Below are 17,148 nucleotides of genomic sequence, written 5' to 3'. Positions count from 1 at the left end.
CTTGTTTTTAATTATCAGTGAAACAAGAACTATCTATTTTTAACATCCATAAAGAGCTAAGAATTCATATAAAATGCATGTTTAAGTAATTATTCTAAGCGATGAAGAAAATGTTACTTTTTTCATGTGGAGAAGATGTAGAAATACATAATATCACATGAAAAGTTTTTCATCAGAAACATTTAACGTGACGTGCCCCTGGTGCTTATAGGGCTAAGCTTTGGGCACCTGCAGAGTCTAATGTGGGATAACTAAGCAAGCTTTCGTGCACGCTGTTGTGCTGTTACTGTTTTGCATGTTGCTGGCATTCTAAGTCCATGGTGATTTACTCCAGTTTCGAGCCATGAAACAGAACTGTTGATTTTGTTTGCTTCTTTGCAGGCCTCCAGACGGTGGGGATATTCCGAGTTGGAAGCTCAAAAAAGAGAGTGAGACAAGTAAGTGAAAAGTGAAGACTATATTGTAAGTTTCACTTGACTTTCCATTGAATTACCTCCTGCAAAGTTCCAGCTTCTGCAAATTCATTTCAGAGTAGCTGTCCTGTATCCTCCTACCAATTACAGTATAATTGACTCCCAGGAGGTCAAAGGCAACAGCTCACAAGCTCAGAAAAGTTGTGATCAAACCCTTGAAATCAAAATGTTTAGATGTGTCCATGGCATGTCCAGCCAAACAAAGTTAATTAATAAACATCTTATTGAAACTGTAAAAGCAGGAGATTCAGACAGCATCTAATCAGGAAGGAATAATAAATAGAAGACAATTGTCTAGCACTTGTTTTTACTAAAATGCAATATGAATGGTGCTGTTAACATTCCCTTCATATAAGATTCTATGTTTTTAGTTTTACTTTCTCAAAAAAAAATCGTTCTTAGTCCCTTTCTGTGGAACCATTGACACCCCCCCCAACTCATTATCCACGTGGGGACCGTGCCCCTTGGTTTCCTTCAGCACTGTGCAGCATTCTCGCAACGAAGTTTGATGCTAGACCTTCGGGTATATTCCTGTGAGTGGGCAGGTGTTTGTGTTCATGAGGGCTTCACAAAAGGCACACTGCCATTTGAAAAAAGAATTCATTTGTTGGCTAAAAGAAAATTAAAACGTGATGTTTCCTCTGTTGGTTCCAACAGAAAGAAGTAAGAAACTCAGCAACTCAAAAATGAAGCCAAATGAAAATAATTTTTAGTTGATGAAGCTGAAGAAATATTTGTTCATAGTATTGAAACTAACTGAAATAAATACCTCCTGATACTTCTTTGTTGTCAAGATAAAAGGGGCTTCAAAAAGGAGTCCTTTTTCTGTTTATTTGGTGGGTTGCCTTTATTTTCAATAGTCACATAAGAGACTATGGAACACCATTTAACATTTGGCCACAGGGCTTGCAAAAAGGAAGATAGCATGGTAACATTTTGGGGCCCATTCACCTGAGCACAGCAGCAGAATATTTTCAAAACATTATCATCTTATTGACTCCACCCAACAGCTATGAGAGGAGCCCCTTCACCCACTTCTTTTGAGGCTTAGAGAAATTAAGAGACTTAATTCAAGATCACACAATTTACCCTGTGTTCAGTTCAAGATCTATGTTAAATTCAAGATCCCACAATTTAGATTAAGCCTCTTTCCATGGTCCATTCTTTCTGCGCGTGTGTGTGCTCGGAGAGAAACGTGGCATGTTTGAGTGATCACAGGAAGGAGTGGGGCCGAGTGGGAGACTTTCATTCTGGCTGCCTACTGTACCCTGGTGACGAGTTGCCTGGAATCAAAGAGCAGTTCAGGACAGTAATGGGCATTCTCATCAGGTGGAGAGGCGGCTAGTATCAGAAATTATTCTTCAGGGGCGCCTGGGTGGCACAGCGGTTAAGCGTCTGCCTTCGGCTCAGGGTGCGATCCTGGCGTTATGGGATCGAGCCCCACATCAGGCGCATCCGCTGTGAGCCTGCTTCTTCCTCTCCCACTCCCCCTGCCTGTGTTCCCTCTCTCGCTGGCTGTCTCCATCTCTGTCGGATAAATAAATAAAATCTTTAAAAAAAAAAAGAAATTATTCCTCAGTTATATCTGGATCCACCAAAGGGAAAACCTTTGCATAGAGATTTATTTAAGGATTATCCAAGCGAAATATAATTTGTGGTTATGGAGACTTCGATTCCTAGTGTGAAATATGCCCTAACTCACCATTTTATCTTGAACATCACTTCTTAGCACCCTACACTTTTTATTCAGAACAGTTGTCACAATATTAACAGCTAATTAATCAGTTGCTCACCAGTCTCTCTAACAGCCTGAGAGCTGGGGGAGGATAGGGATGTTTCCTCTTTGTTCCCTAGCGTACTTTGAGAGCCTATACCGAGGCCCGGTACACAGGAAGTTGAATGAATGGATGAATGAGTAATTGAACCAATAAACTCTTACAGAAGCTTATTGCATAGAGGAGATTCAGGAACTCACGGAATCATTTCTATACCAGGAACACTACATGGGAGAAGTTGAGCTGTCAATCATGGAAGTAGGGTGTAGAGTTATGACTCCCTTCCTCTTGCTATTGTGTTTTTGTGTTGTCATAAATGCTAACAAACCTAGGATAACGTTTAAAGCAGGGAATCCTTTTGGGAATTCCTAATAAGGCTACTTTGACAAATCTAAGGCAGCTTTTATTTAATCATTGTCATCTTTCGAGCCTTAGTCACAAATGGGTTATTAGGGTTTTAAATTTCATCATGTGCAGCAAAAAACCTTGCCTTCTTGTTGAGTACTTCTGTAAAATGTCAAAATTCCAACCTGGTAGGATCACTGACATGCAGAACTGCTGTATGATAGATGAATTCCTCCCTCCCACATTTACCCTTGACCCAACCCCTCAGCTCTTCCCCCCAACCTTCTGGATGTTATTCTCCAGCCCTTCTGCTTGCATCATTAACATTAAACCTACAGATACATTTATTTAATAATGCATTTATATATGTCTATATATAATTTATACGTTTATATACATATTTAAACATAATATATACTATATACATTTATATAATTTTATATATATATATATATATATATGTTCATGGCTGGATTGCATAGACTCTGTAGATCAAGGCGACATGTTGTTTTCTTCTCCTTTCTGGTGTCTGGGTAAGCTTAATACCAGATACTGCATGTCCCCACACTTTGTTTGCTGGGCCCTGAACATTGAGTCATAAGACTGCCACTTGAACCATTATTTTTCCAGTTACGTGAGGAATTTGACCGTGGGGTCGATGTCTCTCTGGAGGAAGAGCACAGCGTCCATGATGTGGCTGCCTTGCTGAAGGAGTTCCTGAGGGACATGCCGGACCCCCTCCTCACCAGGGAGCTGTACACAGCCTTCATCAATACTCTCTGTGCGTAATACGGCCATTTGCAGGAATGTGTCCTGGGATTTACTGGGATGTCCGACTCACTCATCGAACCTTGTGCATGTGTTCCCCAGTAACTTTTTTTGGTTCTTATTTATTGGTCTCTAATGAGTAGGCTATTTGGGGAATTTTCTGAGATTTACCCTGGGGAGGATTAGCAAGAAGAAAGTTGCCATGAAACAAAGAAGAATTTGGGATGCTTTCAGATGACCCCAGCCCAGTACAAAGTGCTATAAATCGATGCTTTGGAGGAACAGCAAGAGTTCACATTGAGTCTGTGCCTAAAAATGAGTTTGCATTTCTGGTACGAGGAAGGAGGGAGCCACAGGAATCCAGAGTGAGAAAAGGAGGCAGGCAACATTCCAGGGAAAGCAGGATGGCATAGCCCAGTGGCAGGACTTTCAATATGGCTGCTCGAGGGCTGTAGACAGAGATCACATGGAGGAGAAAAGGAGGAACAGGCCAGAGCTATGAAAGCCTCCATATTTTTCTTCCTCCAATGCCACAATTAAAACAAGATCAAGGAAGAGAGTGAAGACACTGTCCTTGTGCCCTGTCTTTGGTTATTGCCAACAAAAAGTCGATTCCTTGTGGATTGCTCAACAGAAAAGGGCCTCAAATCTGCTATAAACTCAACTTTTAGAATGTTCACCAACTCCCAGTCATTGTTAGTAAATATTTACTGAAAATGAAAGACTGCAGTCCACAAAGTAAATGATGAGTAATGCCAGGGAAGGGAGGGGAGAAGAAAGTAAGGGAATTTAAGCTACCTTTCAACCCGGGATGATAATTCTCACTCTAGATGTTTCATTTCCCCAGGTCTACTTTATCTTTATTCCTTCATAGATCCTTGTGCTAAATTGCTAAGCCAATGGGAGAAAGGGTGGAGTGGAATGTGACTGGCCTGGCTAATCCCTTTCTGAAAGGGGTTGAGAGGGGCCTCTTCTGGGAACCCGAGTGATGGAGTTCCCCCTTTAACTTACTCAGAATGCCTCCTTTTGCCTTGCTTAGTGTTGGAACCAGAGGAACAGCTGGGTACCTTGCAGCTCCTCGTCTACCTTCTACCTCCCTGTAACTGCGACACCCTCCACCGCCTCCTACAGTTCCTCTCCATGGTGGCCAAGCACGCCAACGACAACGTCAGCAAAGATGGGCAAGAGGTATGACCCGCCCCCGGTGGCCCCAGGTGCCGTGACTCCTCCTTTTTCTGGTTGTAAAAGAGTGGGCCATTGATTCGAAGAACTGTTTCACCTGGAGGAAATGACACCTGCCCTTTCCTGACCCGCCTATCCATGTAGACAGGGAACTAGTGCAGGCTTTTCTCAGGAGGGACAGTTCTTAAGAGTACATAGGCCATTAACGCCCCGTGTTTCAAGAACGCTTCTAAACAAGGCTGTCATTTTCCCTGATGATGCTTTATGCAAAACCTTGGATTTCCGTTCGTGTGAAGATGAGCAATGAGCTACAGAGGTGTTTACAATCACGAAAAAATGGAGTAATGGGGGTGGGGGGAGATTGCTGCCCTTGTCATTAATTTTATCTGCTTCCTTAACTTGGAGCCCAACTATGATGTCACCTTGTTATTCTTCCAATGTCCCTCAAGCTCCCATCTGCCCTATAGCTAGAAGTCTAGTATCCTCCTTTTGAGAGGTCCTTTCTCTCCTTAAACCCTTCCCCCAAAATCAACAGGCTTAAAGCCATGGAGAGTCAGTCCTGCTTCCAAACTAGGTGGAGAAGGAACTAGAAGGAACTAGAAAGTCTGATCTGCTCTCACCATGTCTCTCGATGCCACAGGGTGTCAGCTACTGGATAGATTCTGCACAGTCCCATGGGCCCTCCTGGGATGTTCTCCTTGAACCTGGTCCCCACTCGGGCCCTAGGGTGACCCCACCCCTGCCCTTCTGAGGTCCTGGGTTCTGGTTCTCTTTGATCACACCCATATGCTTCAAGGTGGTTTTTGGTTTCACCCTTGGACAAAGGAGATGCTGGCCTCAATTTTAGATGACCTATTTAATCTTCACCTTAACAAAATATCTGTTTCCCTTTTTAATACGATGCAGTCATACTTCTCCTTGACCTTGGATTCCCCAGGTGATCTCTGACCCTTTCCTGTGCTAACACTCATTATAAATCAAACACGAAGAGGCCAAATGCATTCCAAACTTACTTCACCGCAGAAACCTTTCTTTTAAATCCTTGTTAAGCAGAACTCAGCTTGATGGTGGATTCAGTTCTGTATTTATCAAATTTCTTTCCTAAAAATCCTGGTCATATTCTTTTTTTTCACTTTAACCCGGAAAGGCAGTTCTGCATTTCTTATTATCATCCTCGCTGTTGGTGTGAGAATGGAACTTTCCAGAGTTAGCCGTGTATCTCTATCGTAGTTATAATTAGTGACACCTCTGCTGGCCTCAGGCTTCATAATATGGTGCTGACACCTTATTTCAGCAGACACAGCTCTCCCAGGGATATACTATAATTCTCATAATTGTTGAGTAGTTGTATTACCCGTCTGGGTGTCATCCTTTATCAGCTACAGATACAACACAAGCTGTAGAATCATCTGCCTAATCACTGGGTAGAGGCAGAGCCCTGTCTGTGCTCCTAGGCTTGCCAACTGCTTCTCTGATGCTTCTGAAGTAAGATGTGAGCAGACGGTTGGGTCTTAGGTGACTGAGAAGGCCTCGAGGAAAGGAAGGAAGTCCAATTGAAGCCATTCTTGCTTTTTTAGAACCATTTTCAGACACTCTTTTAGTCCAAATGCTGAACGAGATTCCATCACCTATGCCAAAAGGAAGAAGATATTCTCGGATGGGTACAAACGCCACTTGGCCTGTTGGTACACTAGCTATCCTCTCTCTCTCTCTCTCCGACCCCTTGTTGGCTGCATGCCAGAGGCTTTATGCAGTACAGTCAGTCCTTCACTGCACAAGCAGTGATAGCAGCCCCCATGTTTCAGAGGTGGAAACTGAGGCCTGGAGGGGTTAAATAACTCACCCAGTGTCCCACAGGGGGCTCCACTTACGGTTGCACAAGTTGCCCATTTGTGCATTTCAGAACTCTGGGGGAGGCACCGTGGACCCCACAGGCACTGTAGGTTTGCAGAGTGAGCAGGACAATGTCCCAGAAGACCTCAGGAGAATGTGCTGAGGGAGGGGCTCCTTGTTCTAATTCACACATTGTCATATTGAATAGTGGTTGGGACCATCCAGTGACCAGGAAAGTCGCAGCTATGCCTCAAACCCAAACCGGTCCAGCTTACTAAGAGCAGAAATCTAGAATAAGAATTAGGAAAAAACCCCACGAGGGGTCTAGCTGAGGGTTTTCCAGCCTCCATATGACTGATATTTGTGACCGGGTAATTGTAGGGGCTGCCCTGTGCATCCTGGGATGCCTTAGCAGCAGCCAGGCCTTTACTAAACGCTCGATGTCAGTAGCAGCTCCCCACCGTGCCCCAGTCGTGACAACCAAAAGCATCTCTAGACATTACCGAGTAACCTGTGAGGGGTTGGGGGGGGGCAAAGTCACCCCTGGCCGAGAGCACTCAGTAGCTTTATAACTAACTGACCATGTGTTCTTGGAGAAATCTGTTAACCTCCCTAAACCTGAGTTTCCTTATCTGAACTTTGGGGATACAGATTCTTCACCTGGCGCTGCACGGTGGTTGAGAAGACTAGTTTATTCTAAGGAATAGGAAAATATCCTGGGAACAGCAAAGTTGTGCAGGGAAGCAAGAGTTTGCAAGGGTTTCTAGACACTCTCGACCTAAACCTTGAGTCAAGATGAAGGACTAGTAACCAGACGTTAAAGCAGCATGGGAAAGAGGAGGAGAGGGTTGCTTCTGTGAGATGGTTCGAAGTCACAGGCAGACGGGTAGCCCGCGCAGCCGTCTCAGATTGCAGGCAAGGCTATGGCGTGGGAAGGTCCCGAGAAGGTATGAGGGGAGATTAGACTGTGTTGATCTAGTGCTGAATGCCTTTCTAAGGGGGTAGGGGCTGCATTCTTTTACGCCCTGAATGTTGGGAAGGATTCCACTAAAGGCAGGGTCACCTGTGCTGCAGATTGGTTAGAGGCAGGGAGAGAGTGAGTTGGGAAGCTTCTGTGTGAGTAGCAATGTGGAAAACAGCAGTTCGTATTGTAAATGTCTCCGTGTCACACTGGCCTTGGCGTTTGAATCACGTACATCCTGAGCGCCTACCTGAGCGAGTGTCGTTCAGAGATTGTCTAATTATTGTGTCTGGGAAGCTGCGGCCTCTAGGCGGTGGAGGAGGTGAGGATACAGGCAAATACAGCATGAGGGGAGGCAGTGCAGTCACCCCAGCGGTTCGGAGGAAAGGTGGTGAACGTGGGCCAGAAAAGTTAGGAGTGGCTTCATGGAGGAGACAGAATTTAAACTGCACATGAGCGAAGGCGTAGGTCTTGAGTGAACGGCCCACATAAGCTCTGCGTGGGGATGGGGCTTAGCTGGAAGCCCCTCTGGTTGGAGTTAAGAGTGGAGGGAGAGGAGCTAGAGGTCGTTTGCCAAATATTTTGTTGGTGGTGGTTTGGCGCAGGCCTATAGAGGAAACAGGGTGGGTGCACGGCAGTGAGGCAAAAGTCTACTGTAAACTGTGCTCCCGAAACAGAGCAGCGTTCAGCTTTTCCTCGCCCCTGTTCGCTGGTCGGGGTTAGTTGTGCTCTTTCTCTGCTGGGTAGTTGTTACGACTTGGAACATGAAGAAGTGGAGCTTGGAGGCTCACACGCGCTCCGCCAGGGCCTTGCTGCATGACTTTGTTTCTACAAAATAGAGGAAGAAGGAAGACAACAGAGTTGGAGAGGGAGGTCTCAGCTTCCTCCTCTATGAAATGAGCATATTTCCTTTCGAATTGGCCCTTACAATTTACTGCATCATTAACTAATAGGATCTTAACGATTTTGAAAAGGGCGTGAGGAGATTTGTTGGCTAGTCAATCAGTGCTTTTCTGGGGGAAAATAATGGTATTTTATCAAAGTCTGGTGTTTCACTATCTGTGTTTGCTTTATTTTATTCCGTTTTATTTGCTTTGCTCCTTGGGGAAAAGAGAAATTCCCAAAGGGAAGAACGATTTCATTTCTTCTAGAAAGAATATTGCAGGAACATAATTGAAACCTCTTGAGCCGTGGTTTTTCAGGTTGTCCAAGAACGCTCTGGAATTGCATGGGAAATGTTGTGTGGATATGCACTTTTGTGGTGAGAGAGTCCGTAGGCCTCCTCCAGTTCTTCAGAGTCTATGAGGCAGAAAAGACGTTACGAGCCACTAGTGTGAAGCCGGGGTTACTGATCTCTGAGGAGGTGCATGCCTCCGGGAAGCGGGAGGTTGGCTTTGGAACGGGAGCAGGACCAGTGCCTCGCTCTCCTCACCCCGATCCTGGCCCCTGCCTAAAGTTTAGCTTTCCCATTGCCCCGTGCTGTGACCAGTGGGAGGTGCGGGGTCATGAGGAAGATGCAGGCTGGCTTCTCAGCTCCGCCCCTCGTCCTGGCTCCAGGCTCTGGGCATCACTTCCCTGTCTGTTAAAAAAAAAAAAAAAAAAGGCCAACAGCCCAGCCGCTTCACGAGCTTATAGTGCAAAAGAATCAAAACGGCCTGTGGAAAGTTCCTAGTCCGGTGACTGTACATGCTAGACTGGTAATAAAGGTGAGCGATGCGTATTAGGTTTAGGAAGGATCTAGGACGCTTATTTAGTGAAGATAAAAATCGTTCCTTTCATTGGCTGGCTATTAAGTCATGAGCCGCCCCCAAGTGCACGTGTTGTTACCTAGACGTGTACAGACATAGAGGCTGCAAGGGTGGAAGCTGTCTGTGAACGAGTCTCCTTTCCAGTCTCAAACGCAGTAAAACAAAAATCACCACACGACAAAAAAGCATGAACAAACCGCAGCAGCATGGCCTGCAGCTGGAATCTATGTGCCATTTTACAGACGGATTGTATTGCATTCCCAGAATAGCAACAGGAGAAGGAGGGAACGGAAACAGAGTTCTGGACTGTCCTTGTGCTAAACATTCTTTTAAAAGAAAACAAAATCTCCTGTTCGTTAATGTTAAAAAAAAAAAAAAAGGGAAAACCCTGATATGACTTTAAGGGGGTAAAGGGAAGCGCTCCAAAGGCCTGAGTTCCAAAGGGATGAATTTGAAAATGACATAGTTGATTTTATCCTCAGCCGTAAATTTCCAGGAAGAGAAAGGAAAAATCAAACGAGGAAAATGGCACGTTTTATATCAATGAAGTAAAACGAAGAAAAAAATAATCGAACAGTCCTACGTATAAAGAGCCCAGTGTTTACCATGTGAAAGCATTTCACTTGGCAGGAGGCCCGAAACCAGGCTCACCTTCTAAAAATAGCACCTGCCGTGTGCCATGCTGGGATCGCAGGGCCCAGGGCTCAGGTCTCCCCAGGACAAGGGTGGGACCAGGAGTCTTTCTCATGGCTGGGAACCAGGACTCTTGAATTCTTTGCTGGGCACCCGGATGCCTTTTAAAGGCTGTGCACATCTTCCCAGACCAGGGAGCCCCACCAAGCAGCCACAGTCCCCATACATATCCCTGTGTTCCTAGATTTTCAACTAATATCGACAAGAGAAAGAAAAATTTGCCTAGCCCAGTAGTTCTCAACCAGGGGCAGTTTTGCCCGCAGGGTACATGTTGCAATGGCCCGTGCCTGCCTTTCCTGCAGAACCTTCTGCCACCTGGGGGTGGGGAGAGTGTTCCTAGATGTATTTTATGTGTTTCTGTTTTTGCGTAGGGTGTCCTTTCTACTGTCAGATTGTCTCTTGCCTCAGCTCCTCTGCTTTTCAGCCTAACAAACTCTGTTCTTCGTGGTTTTGTGCAAATATCGCCACCTCTTTGGAGTGTCCCTGGGGTCTCCAGAGTTGATAGCTTCATACTTTGTACTCAGTCCTTGTAATTGGTATGTTTATTTTTCCTTTAGAAGGTGAACTCTTTAAAATAAGCACTGTACTGTGGTTATTGTTGGGAAAATTTTAAATAATTCGTATCCACAAAAATGGTGTAGCCGATGGTAGGCCCTGAGTGGATGATTTAATAGAGGGATGATGGATTGATGGATGCGGAGATAGATGGAGGGCTGGCTGGCTTAGATGGATGGACGAGTGGTTGGTTAGATGGATGGATGGATGGACGTACATCAGTATTTTTTAAAAGCAGACAGGGTGAACATTGTATATAGTACCAGTTTCACAGCGAATAACTTAGAGATGTGAAATTGTACTTAAGATGCTATTGAAATGACCACCGAGCTAAGAGACTCAATTCAAGACATGAAGCGAAAGGGAAATGACAGTGCTCCGCACAGATTCTGCCGGGGTGATATAGTCCTGGCAGAAAAAAAAATAAGGAAAAAGGTCCCTTTGATTACTGACCCACCCAGCAGTTTGAAAAGCAAAAATAACACCAATCCTTGTGTTGTCCGCTCTTACAGGTCACTGGGAACAAAATGACCTCTCTAAACTTGGCCACCATATTTGGACCCAACCTGCTGCACAAGCAGAAATCATCAGACAAAGAATTCTCTGTCCAGAGCTCAGCCCGGGCTGAGGAGAGCACAGCCATCATTGCTGTGGTGCAGAAAATGATTGAAAATTATGAAGCCCTGTTCATGGTAAGTGGCTCTGCCTTGTGATGCTCTTGGGCTGCGTACTAAAACGCACACACGCCCTCTCTGGTCCACGGCGCCGGCCGTTGCCCGAATTCACTGGAAGCCGGGCAGTTTCAATAGAAGTAGAAATGCACGGAGCCGTGATGTCACTGGAAGTGTGTGATCCCACATTTAAACAAACATATCCAAGTTGTAAATTGCATTTTGTTGTCCCCTAAACCACGGTCACATTTTGGAGTCATTTAATTATTCAGATGGCGATGTCCTTGCTCAAAATACTGATAACACCCTTCTTTTGGGAGTTATATGTGGCCCTCCTGAATCCATGTAATTCATAACCACCCGCATCGATGGCCCCTCCTCCAAGGTCAATCTTGACGTCTTACTCCTCCATGAAGCTTCACCTCTCTCTCCATATCCTTCTCACGTCACTTCTCTGTCCCTCGACCCCCATCACTGTTCTTATTGATGTTTCTCTTACTCAACATTGTGTTATAGTCATTTATGACTAGTTCCCTTCATAGTTTACAAATGCATCTGAAATACGGGCTGTGCCCTTGTTATCTTCTCCCTGTATCCTCTGTACGCTTCTGGAAGGCCCTCCATCTGGCAGGCACTCAATAAATACTTTTTTTATTTGTATTGAATTACCAGTTCCTGTTTTCCTTCAAAAAACTGCACTGCTTGCTTCAACTTCCCTTGAAACATTAGAACAGATGCCAAGTCTCTTCTATTTCTGTTCGCCGCTCATATTGCATGTCAAAATTTACACGAACTTTCTCCATGTTTCCTCTCCCATTTCTCCTGTCAATTTGCAAACGCTCACCATAAATCTTACCCTACTCCACCAGAGCCTTGTGTGGCTTCCTCAACCAAGCGTGTTAGTTCCCTCTTCCGAATCTCCTTCGTATTTTGTCTACATTTATCAAATGCCTTGCATCAGATTTATTTCCACGTTTGTCTCTCACCAATATTTTTGTAAATTTGAGAGCCAGTGCTTTAGATCTTTGCCCTCTGCATCTGACCTGTGTGATCGCGACCAAGTAATTCAGCACTCAGCAAGCATCGATTTCAGCTTCTGTGAAATGGGAAAGTTAAAAGTACGCCCTATTTCCCAGGGGGGTTCCCAGAATCATTTATGTGAAAGCATTCTGCAGGCTGTAAAATTCTATGTCAATGTCAATTAATAATCTTGTTAGTTGGGCAACATGGGCTGGCCCACATCTCAGTACTTCGGCACAGCAGACATAAATAACTTGTTGACGTAAAGTGTAATCAGATGTTTGTCAGACAGCTTTGCAGCTAACAATTTAGGGACTTGAGCTCCTTGCGTCTTGAGACTGCAATCCCCTAGGATTTTATGGGCCGAACCTAGAAGGGCCATCTGTCACATCCACTCAAATCCCATTGCACAAGCCATGCTTAACTACAAGGGAAGCTGGGAAACGGATTCCTGCTGGATGCCCAGGAAGAAGAGAAAATGGCTTTACACACAGTGGACAGTTCATGGAGGTAGAACGGTGTCTTGGTCCTCTTTGAGTCTCTGAAGTGCTGTCCTGTTTGCAAACGATGAGCTCTGAAAAAATGTGGAATTAGTCGTTGCCTGCATATAAGTTTCACACTTCAGCCGAAACCCTCGTAATTAATTACATATTAGGATGAATCAAATAACTGAACTTCTCAACATTTTCTTCAAGTTTTAAGTCACATGTCATCTTGCCAAGTAGTCTTGGCATGACTTCATGCTCTCTGGATTTTTTTTTAACAAAATAATACCTCTCACCGATCTTGATTCTGTTCTCTAAATTCTATATTCTAAGCAAAGTTCTTTAGATGAAACCACAGACCATCAGGCATTTCTTTTCCACTCGGATATTAACAGCCCTTCCTGGCCACCATTTCCTGCCGCCCGGACTACAGAAAACAGCAGAGGAACATCAGTCCATTGGTTCCACCTTTTCCAGCATTTTCCAGATATGCTGTTCGCTTGCCGTTCTTGGGAGACATTGATGTCTAGGGTCTCTGGGGTAGTAACTCATATCTGTGCTCCCCAGTTGTGGTCTAAAATACAGCCCCACCCCCACCCCCATGTACACACACCCTCGCTTCCTGTTCCCTCTCCCTTCTCCCTGCTTTTTCTCCGTGGCACTCATCACTACGAATACAGGGTTTTACTAAGCTCTTCTGTTTGTTGTGTGTTTCCCCACTGGAATGCAGGCTCCACGATAGGATGAATTTGTGTCCATTTCCATCTCCTTTCTTTACTGCATTCCCCCCTGTGCCTGGCACATGGTAGAAACACAAGAAATATTGAATTAATGAATGATTCAGGGGTAGTTCTGGAACATACGATTTCCATATTGTTAATCTTTACTCTTTATATATGTGAAAAGGTTTAGACACGGAGGAATTAAGGATACCTTTCCAGACTAAGTTAAAATTAATATAAGCATCCTTGGTTTCCTTAGACAGATGATGGGAATTATGTATTGAGGAAGAAAAAGGGAGGAGAGGTGAGACAAAGATCCTAAGCCGAGGTCAGTAAAAAGCCAACTGGCTCTGGAATCAGAAAGCTTTGCCCTAGTCCTTTCTTTGCTCCACATCAGCTTCGTGACCTCACCTTCTGAGGTGTCTGCTTCTTCAGTTATCAGAGGACAAGGTTAGAATGAATGAAAACCAAGATCCCTTCTAGTTCTACAGTCTACACACTCCTGTGCTCTTGCCCTGACGTTACCTCTTTATTTCTATAAAGCACAAAAGAAAATGAAACTCATCACCGGCAGGTCCTCTGCGCATATTTGGCATTTCAGAACCTGATTGGTTATCCTAAAGCTGCTGGCTGGTTGGCAAAGCTGGTCTGCGTGGGTGGACAAAAATTCAGTCATGTATGTTCTGTTTTGTTCGTTTTGTTTTGTTTCTTAGAGAAACTTTCATAACGAGCACGATGATTCCACACAAGGACGGCCAAAGCCTGATGGTGGAAGGTTTTTAGCCACTGTGCCGTTTCATGGCCTTGGAGGGGTCGATGAGCTCAGAAAGGGAGGCCTTGCTCCCCATTGGCATTAGAAAGGAAGACTTGTCGGGAAAGGTGGCAAAACGGATGGAAGGATTGTACAAACCCACAGAGGCCTGGCGACCACCCAGCGTTTGTTCTGAGTGTTAACAATGTCCTTCACGTCCTGACGTTGAGGCCGCCTCTGCCACGTGGGAGAGGCATCTGAGCTAGAGAGAGAGGGCCGAAAAGAACCTGGCTCTGTCCCATCACGCAGGAGAGGGGCCTGCGTTCGGAGGCTGGCGCAGGCTTCAAGAGCCTGGCTAGGACAGGCTTTCACACCAGTTGTTTGCTTTTCAGGCCCTGGGTTGGAAATCCTAGAGCTGGAGAGAGGTCCCGATAACAGCCATCGTGATCCCTCTCTCAAAAACCGAGGCAGCCGATCGTAATAGTTGCTCTCAAACTTGAGTGTGCAGCAGAGCGGGGAGGACGTTTGCCAGACATGCAGATTCCTGGGCCACACTCCAGAGAATCAGATGGAGTAGTACTGGGATGGGGCCCAGGAATCCGCACTTGCTAACAGCCACCTCCTGGGCATTCTGGTCCTTTCCGAACCACACCTTGGGAAACCCCACCCTGGAAAACCACCAAGGTGCAGGAAAGACCATGAGCTTTGCAGTGAGCTACCAGAATTCAAATCCTTGCTCGGCCATGTATTTGCTATGTGATGTTGGGCCCATGCTCAACCTCACTGAGCCTTTGGTTTCCTGATGTACAAAAATGAGATGAGGTTACCTCATTTTTAGGATTATTCTGAGAATTAGAAATGACATCTTAAGGTACTTGGGACAAGAACTGACATACACTAGGCACACAAAACAGAAGACATCACTGCTGTTACTACATGAAATGGACAAGATGCTGCCCTGTCGCACCCCCATGCCCACTCGACCGAACAGTGTGAGCTGCTCCCACGCACCCACACTCCTCCTCCCTCACCCGGCTCCTCTTTTTCTTTTTCCCGTGGCATCTTTCACCTTTTAACTCACTGTATGGTATACTTATTTATGGTGCTTATTGAAACCTAACAGAATGCAAACTTTCTAAAGACAGGGATTTTCATTTGGTTTACAGTTCAGTGACATCCAAAAAAGTGAACAGGGGCCCAGTAATGATTTGCTGAAATGCGTTTCTGTTGTTTCTTTGTGTTTGGTTCAGTGCCCATACCCCTTCAACTCCCTCACCTGTAAATCATGACCCTATCAACAGTTTAAACTGCTATCAACAGTTTAAAAACCAGATAACATGAAATGATATGCCCTGGGAACGCTGGAAATAAGAGAGAAGGCTCATGCATATCTAGAAACACTCACTGGTGTCATTGTAAGGTAGAAAACATTCCCCAACTAAATCATTACCATGCATTGTTCCGAAACTTGTTACTTCCATAACTGATATTGGCAATCCCAGAGAAAACTCATCTTTGCTCCTGGAATTGATAAGAGCTTCAGAGCAGAGTGGAGAAAACTGTCAGCTCGTTCTGAGGGCCGGTACTAAATGATTCCTACCAGGGCTCCTTTTTTGGAGAGAGGGAAAGAAGAGAAGGCACCACCCTTCCAGGCTGATGAACAGTCCGGGGTGCATTGGAGACGTGGGAACGCCAGCGCGCTCCCAGCCTGCCAGTTCGTCAGCCCGAGCTGGGGACCAGCACCGCGCACATGGGAATTTTCAACTGAGAACCACTGGAAGCAAGGGTCAGAGGCCAACGTGAGGATTCCAAGCTCGGAAGCCAAGCTTCGCTTCGTGTTCCCTTTGTTCCCCGACGCAAACTGCAGTTTCTTAAAACGGCTTTTGCATGCCAAATCAAAGGGAGTCAAGCAGTGATCCAGGTCATCAAACAAGGAACCAGCCCCTACCAACATAGCCAGATAATTATATATGATGTCCATTTCCTTTGTTTATACTACAACTGTTTTTTAAAGAACCGCTGTTTATGTGCCAGGGGTTGGGCCGGTCATTCTGTACCTCATCAGCTAATCTAAATTTCACTACCATTTCGTGAGGAGTAAGCCAAGGTAGTTTGCCCACGTGATGCAGCAACTAAGTGAATTATTTCTACAGCATGAAAGATAAAGTGGTTCAATGTGGTGTCTCAGATATGGAGTCCGCTTGCAGGGGAGAAAGAGACTACGTTAGCCAGTTTGAAAATGGGGAGCAAAGGAGACGTTTAACAGCATTCATCCCTCTGGACTAATCATAACAGCAACTGGCTTGACGTTCAGGCTGGCAGGTGGCTGCAAGAGCCTGTACGTGTTCCTGCTGGGGCCTGCTCCCCTTGTCCCTGCCCGCAGCGACAACGACGGCGCACGTGTACTGCCAGAGACACAGGCGGACAGGAGCAGAAGCATTCGTGCCTGCGCGGTGTCCAGCGCCTTTAGCCTGGGGCCATGGAGCAAGGCCTGCTCAGTTTTCTTCATCTTTCCTCCTCGCATCTTCCCCCAACCAGAGCTCCACAAGTCCTGGGCTCCTTGACTGTATTTGTTCACTCACATGCTGCCTGGCACGTATCAGGCACTTGAGAAAAATTTGTTGAACGTTGTGCATTCTGACCCTCCAGAGACACCCAGAGCCCCTTCTCATAATGTGACGCCATCCTCTGCCACAGTCGCACAAAAGTTCTGGGCCGCGCCTGCCCATGTTTGAGCTTTTGCTCTCACAAACAGCCCAAGTGATTAGTGACTTCTTTCAGTGTGTACGGTAATTTACAAAAATGTCATCATGACTTCCATTGATACTTGCTTTTGCTGGAAAGTGGTAGAGTTTGCAATGCCGAAGCACCCTTCTTGGTCCGATGCAAAGGGATGGATTGGTGTGGAATGCTCGGAGTCATGAAGGTTTGTTATAGTGACTTAGTAAATGGAGAAAACTTGAGCCATTTTTCCCTCTCTGAGGTTTAAAGAATAATCTACATCATTAAGTGTTATACCCTCGGCAACTGTTCAAGGTTTCATTTTTAATTTGATAGGGTGGATTTTCACTGTGACAGTTTTATGCCTTCCTATGTGCGGTGTTTACATTTTTTCTCTGAAGCAGGAGAGTCCGAAGTTCTTTTGATTTTTGAAATAGCATTCTGC

At 45.4% G+C, this 17,148-nt stretch overlaps 1 protein-coding gene across 6 annotated transcripts in view; it reads left to right on the top strand.

Moving 5' to 3' along the window:
• ARHGAP6 (Rho GTPase activating protein 6) overlaps nt 1–17,148 on the top strand; it is a 477,667-nt gene that overhangs the window by 434,536 nt on the left and 25,983 nt on the right. For all 6 annotated transcript variants that reach the window (XM_019795051.2, XM_019795050.2, XM_011219513.3 and 3 more), the window contains 4 exons: nt 382–437; nt 3,224–3,374; nt 4,401–4,549; nt 10,846–11,025. In XM_019795051.2, coding sequence (XP_019650610.1) covers nt 382–437; nt 3,224–3,374; nt 4,401–4,549; nt 10,846–11,025 — 536 coding nt within the window. The remainder of the gene's footprint in view (nt 1–381; nt 438–3,223; nt 3,375–4,400; nt 4,550–10,845; nt 11,026–17,148) is intronic.

The sequence above is a fragment of the Ailuropoda melanoleuca genome, chromosome X, assembly GCF_002007445.2.
Source record: "Ailuropoda melanoleuca isolate Jingjing chromosome X, ASM200744v2, whole genome shotgun sequence".
In the NCBI taxonomy this organism is placed as follows: Eukaryota; Metazoa; Chordata; class Mammalia; order Carnivora; family Ursidae; genus Ailuropoda; species Ailuropoda melanoleuca.
This window is presented reverse-complemented; position numbering and strand designations above follow the sequence as displayed.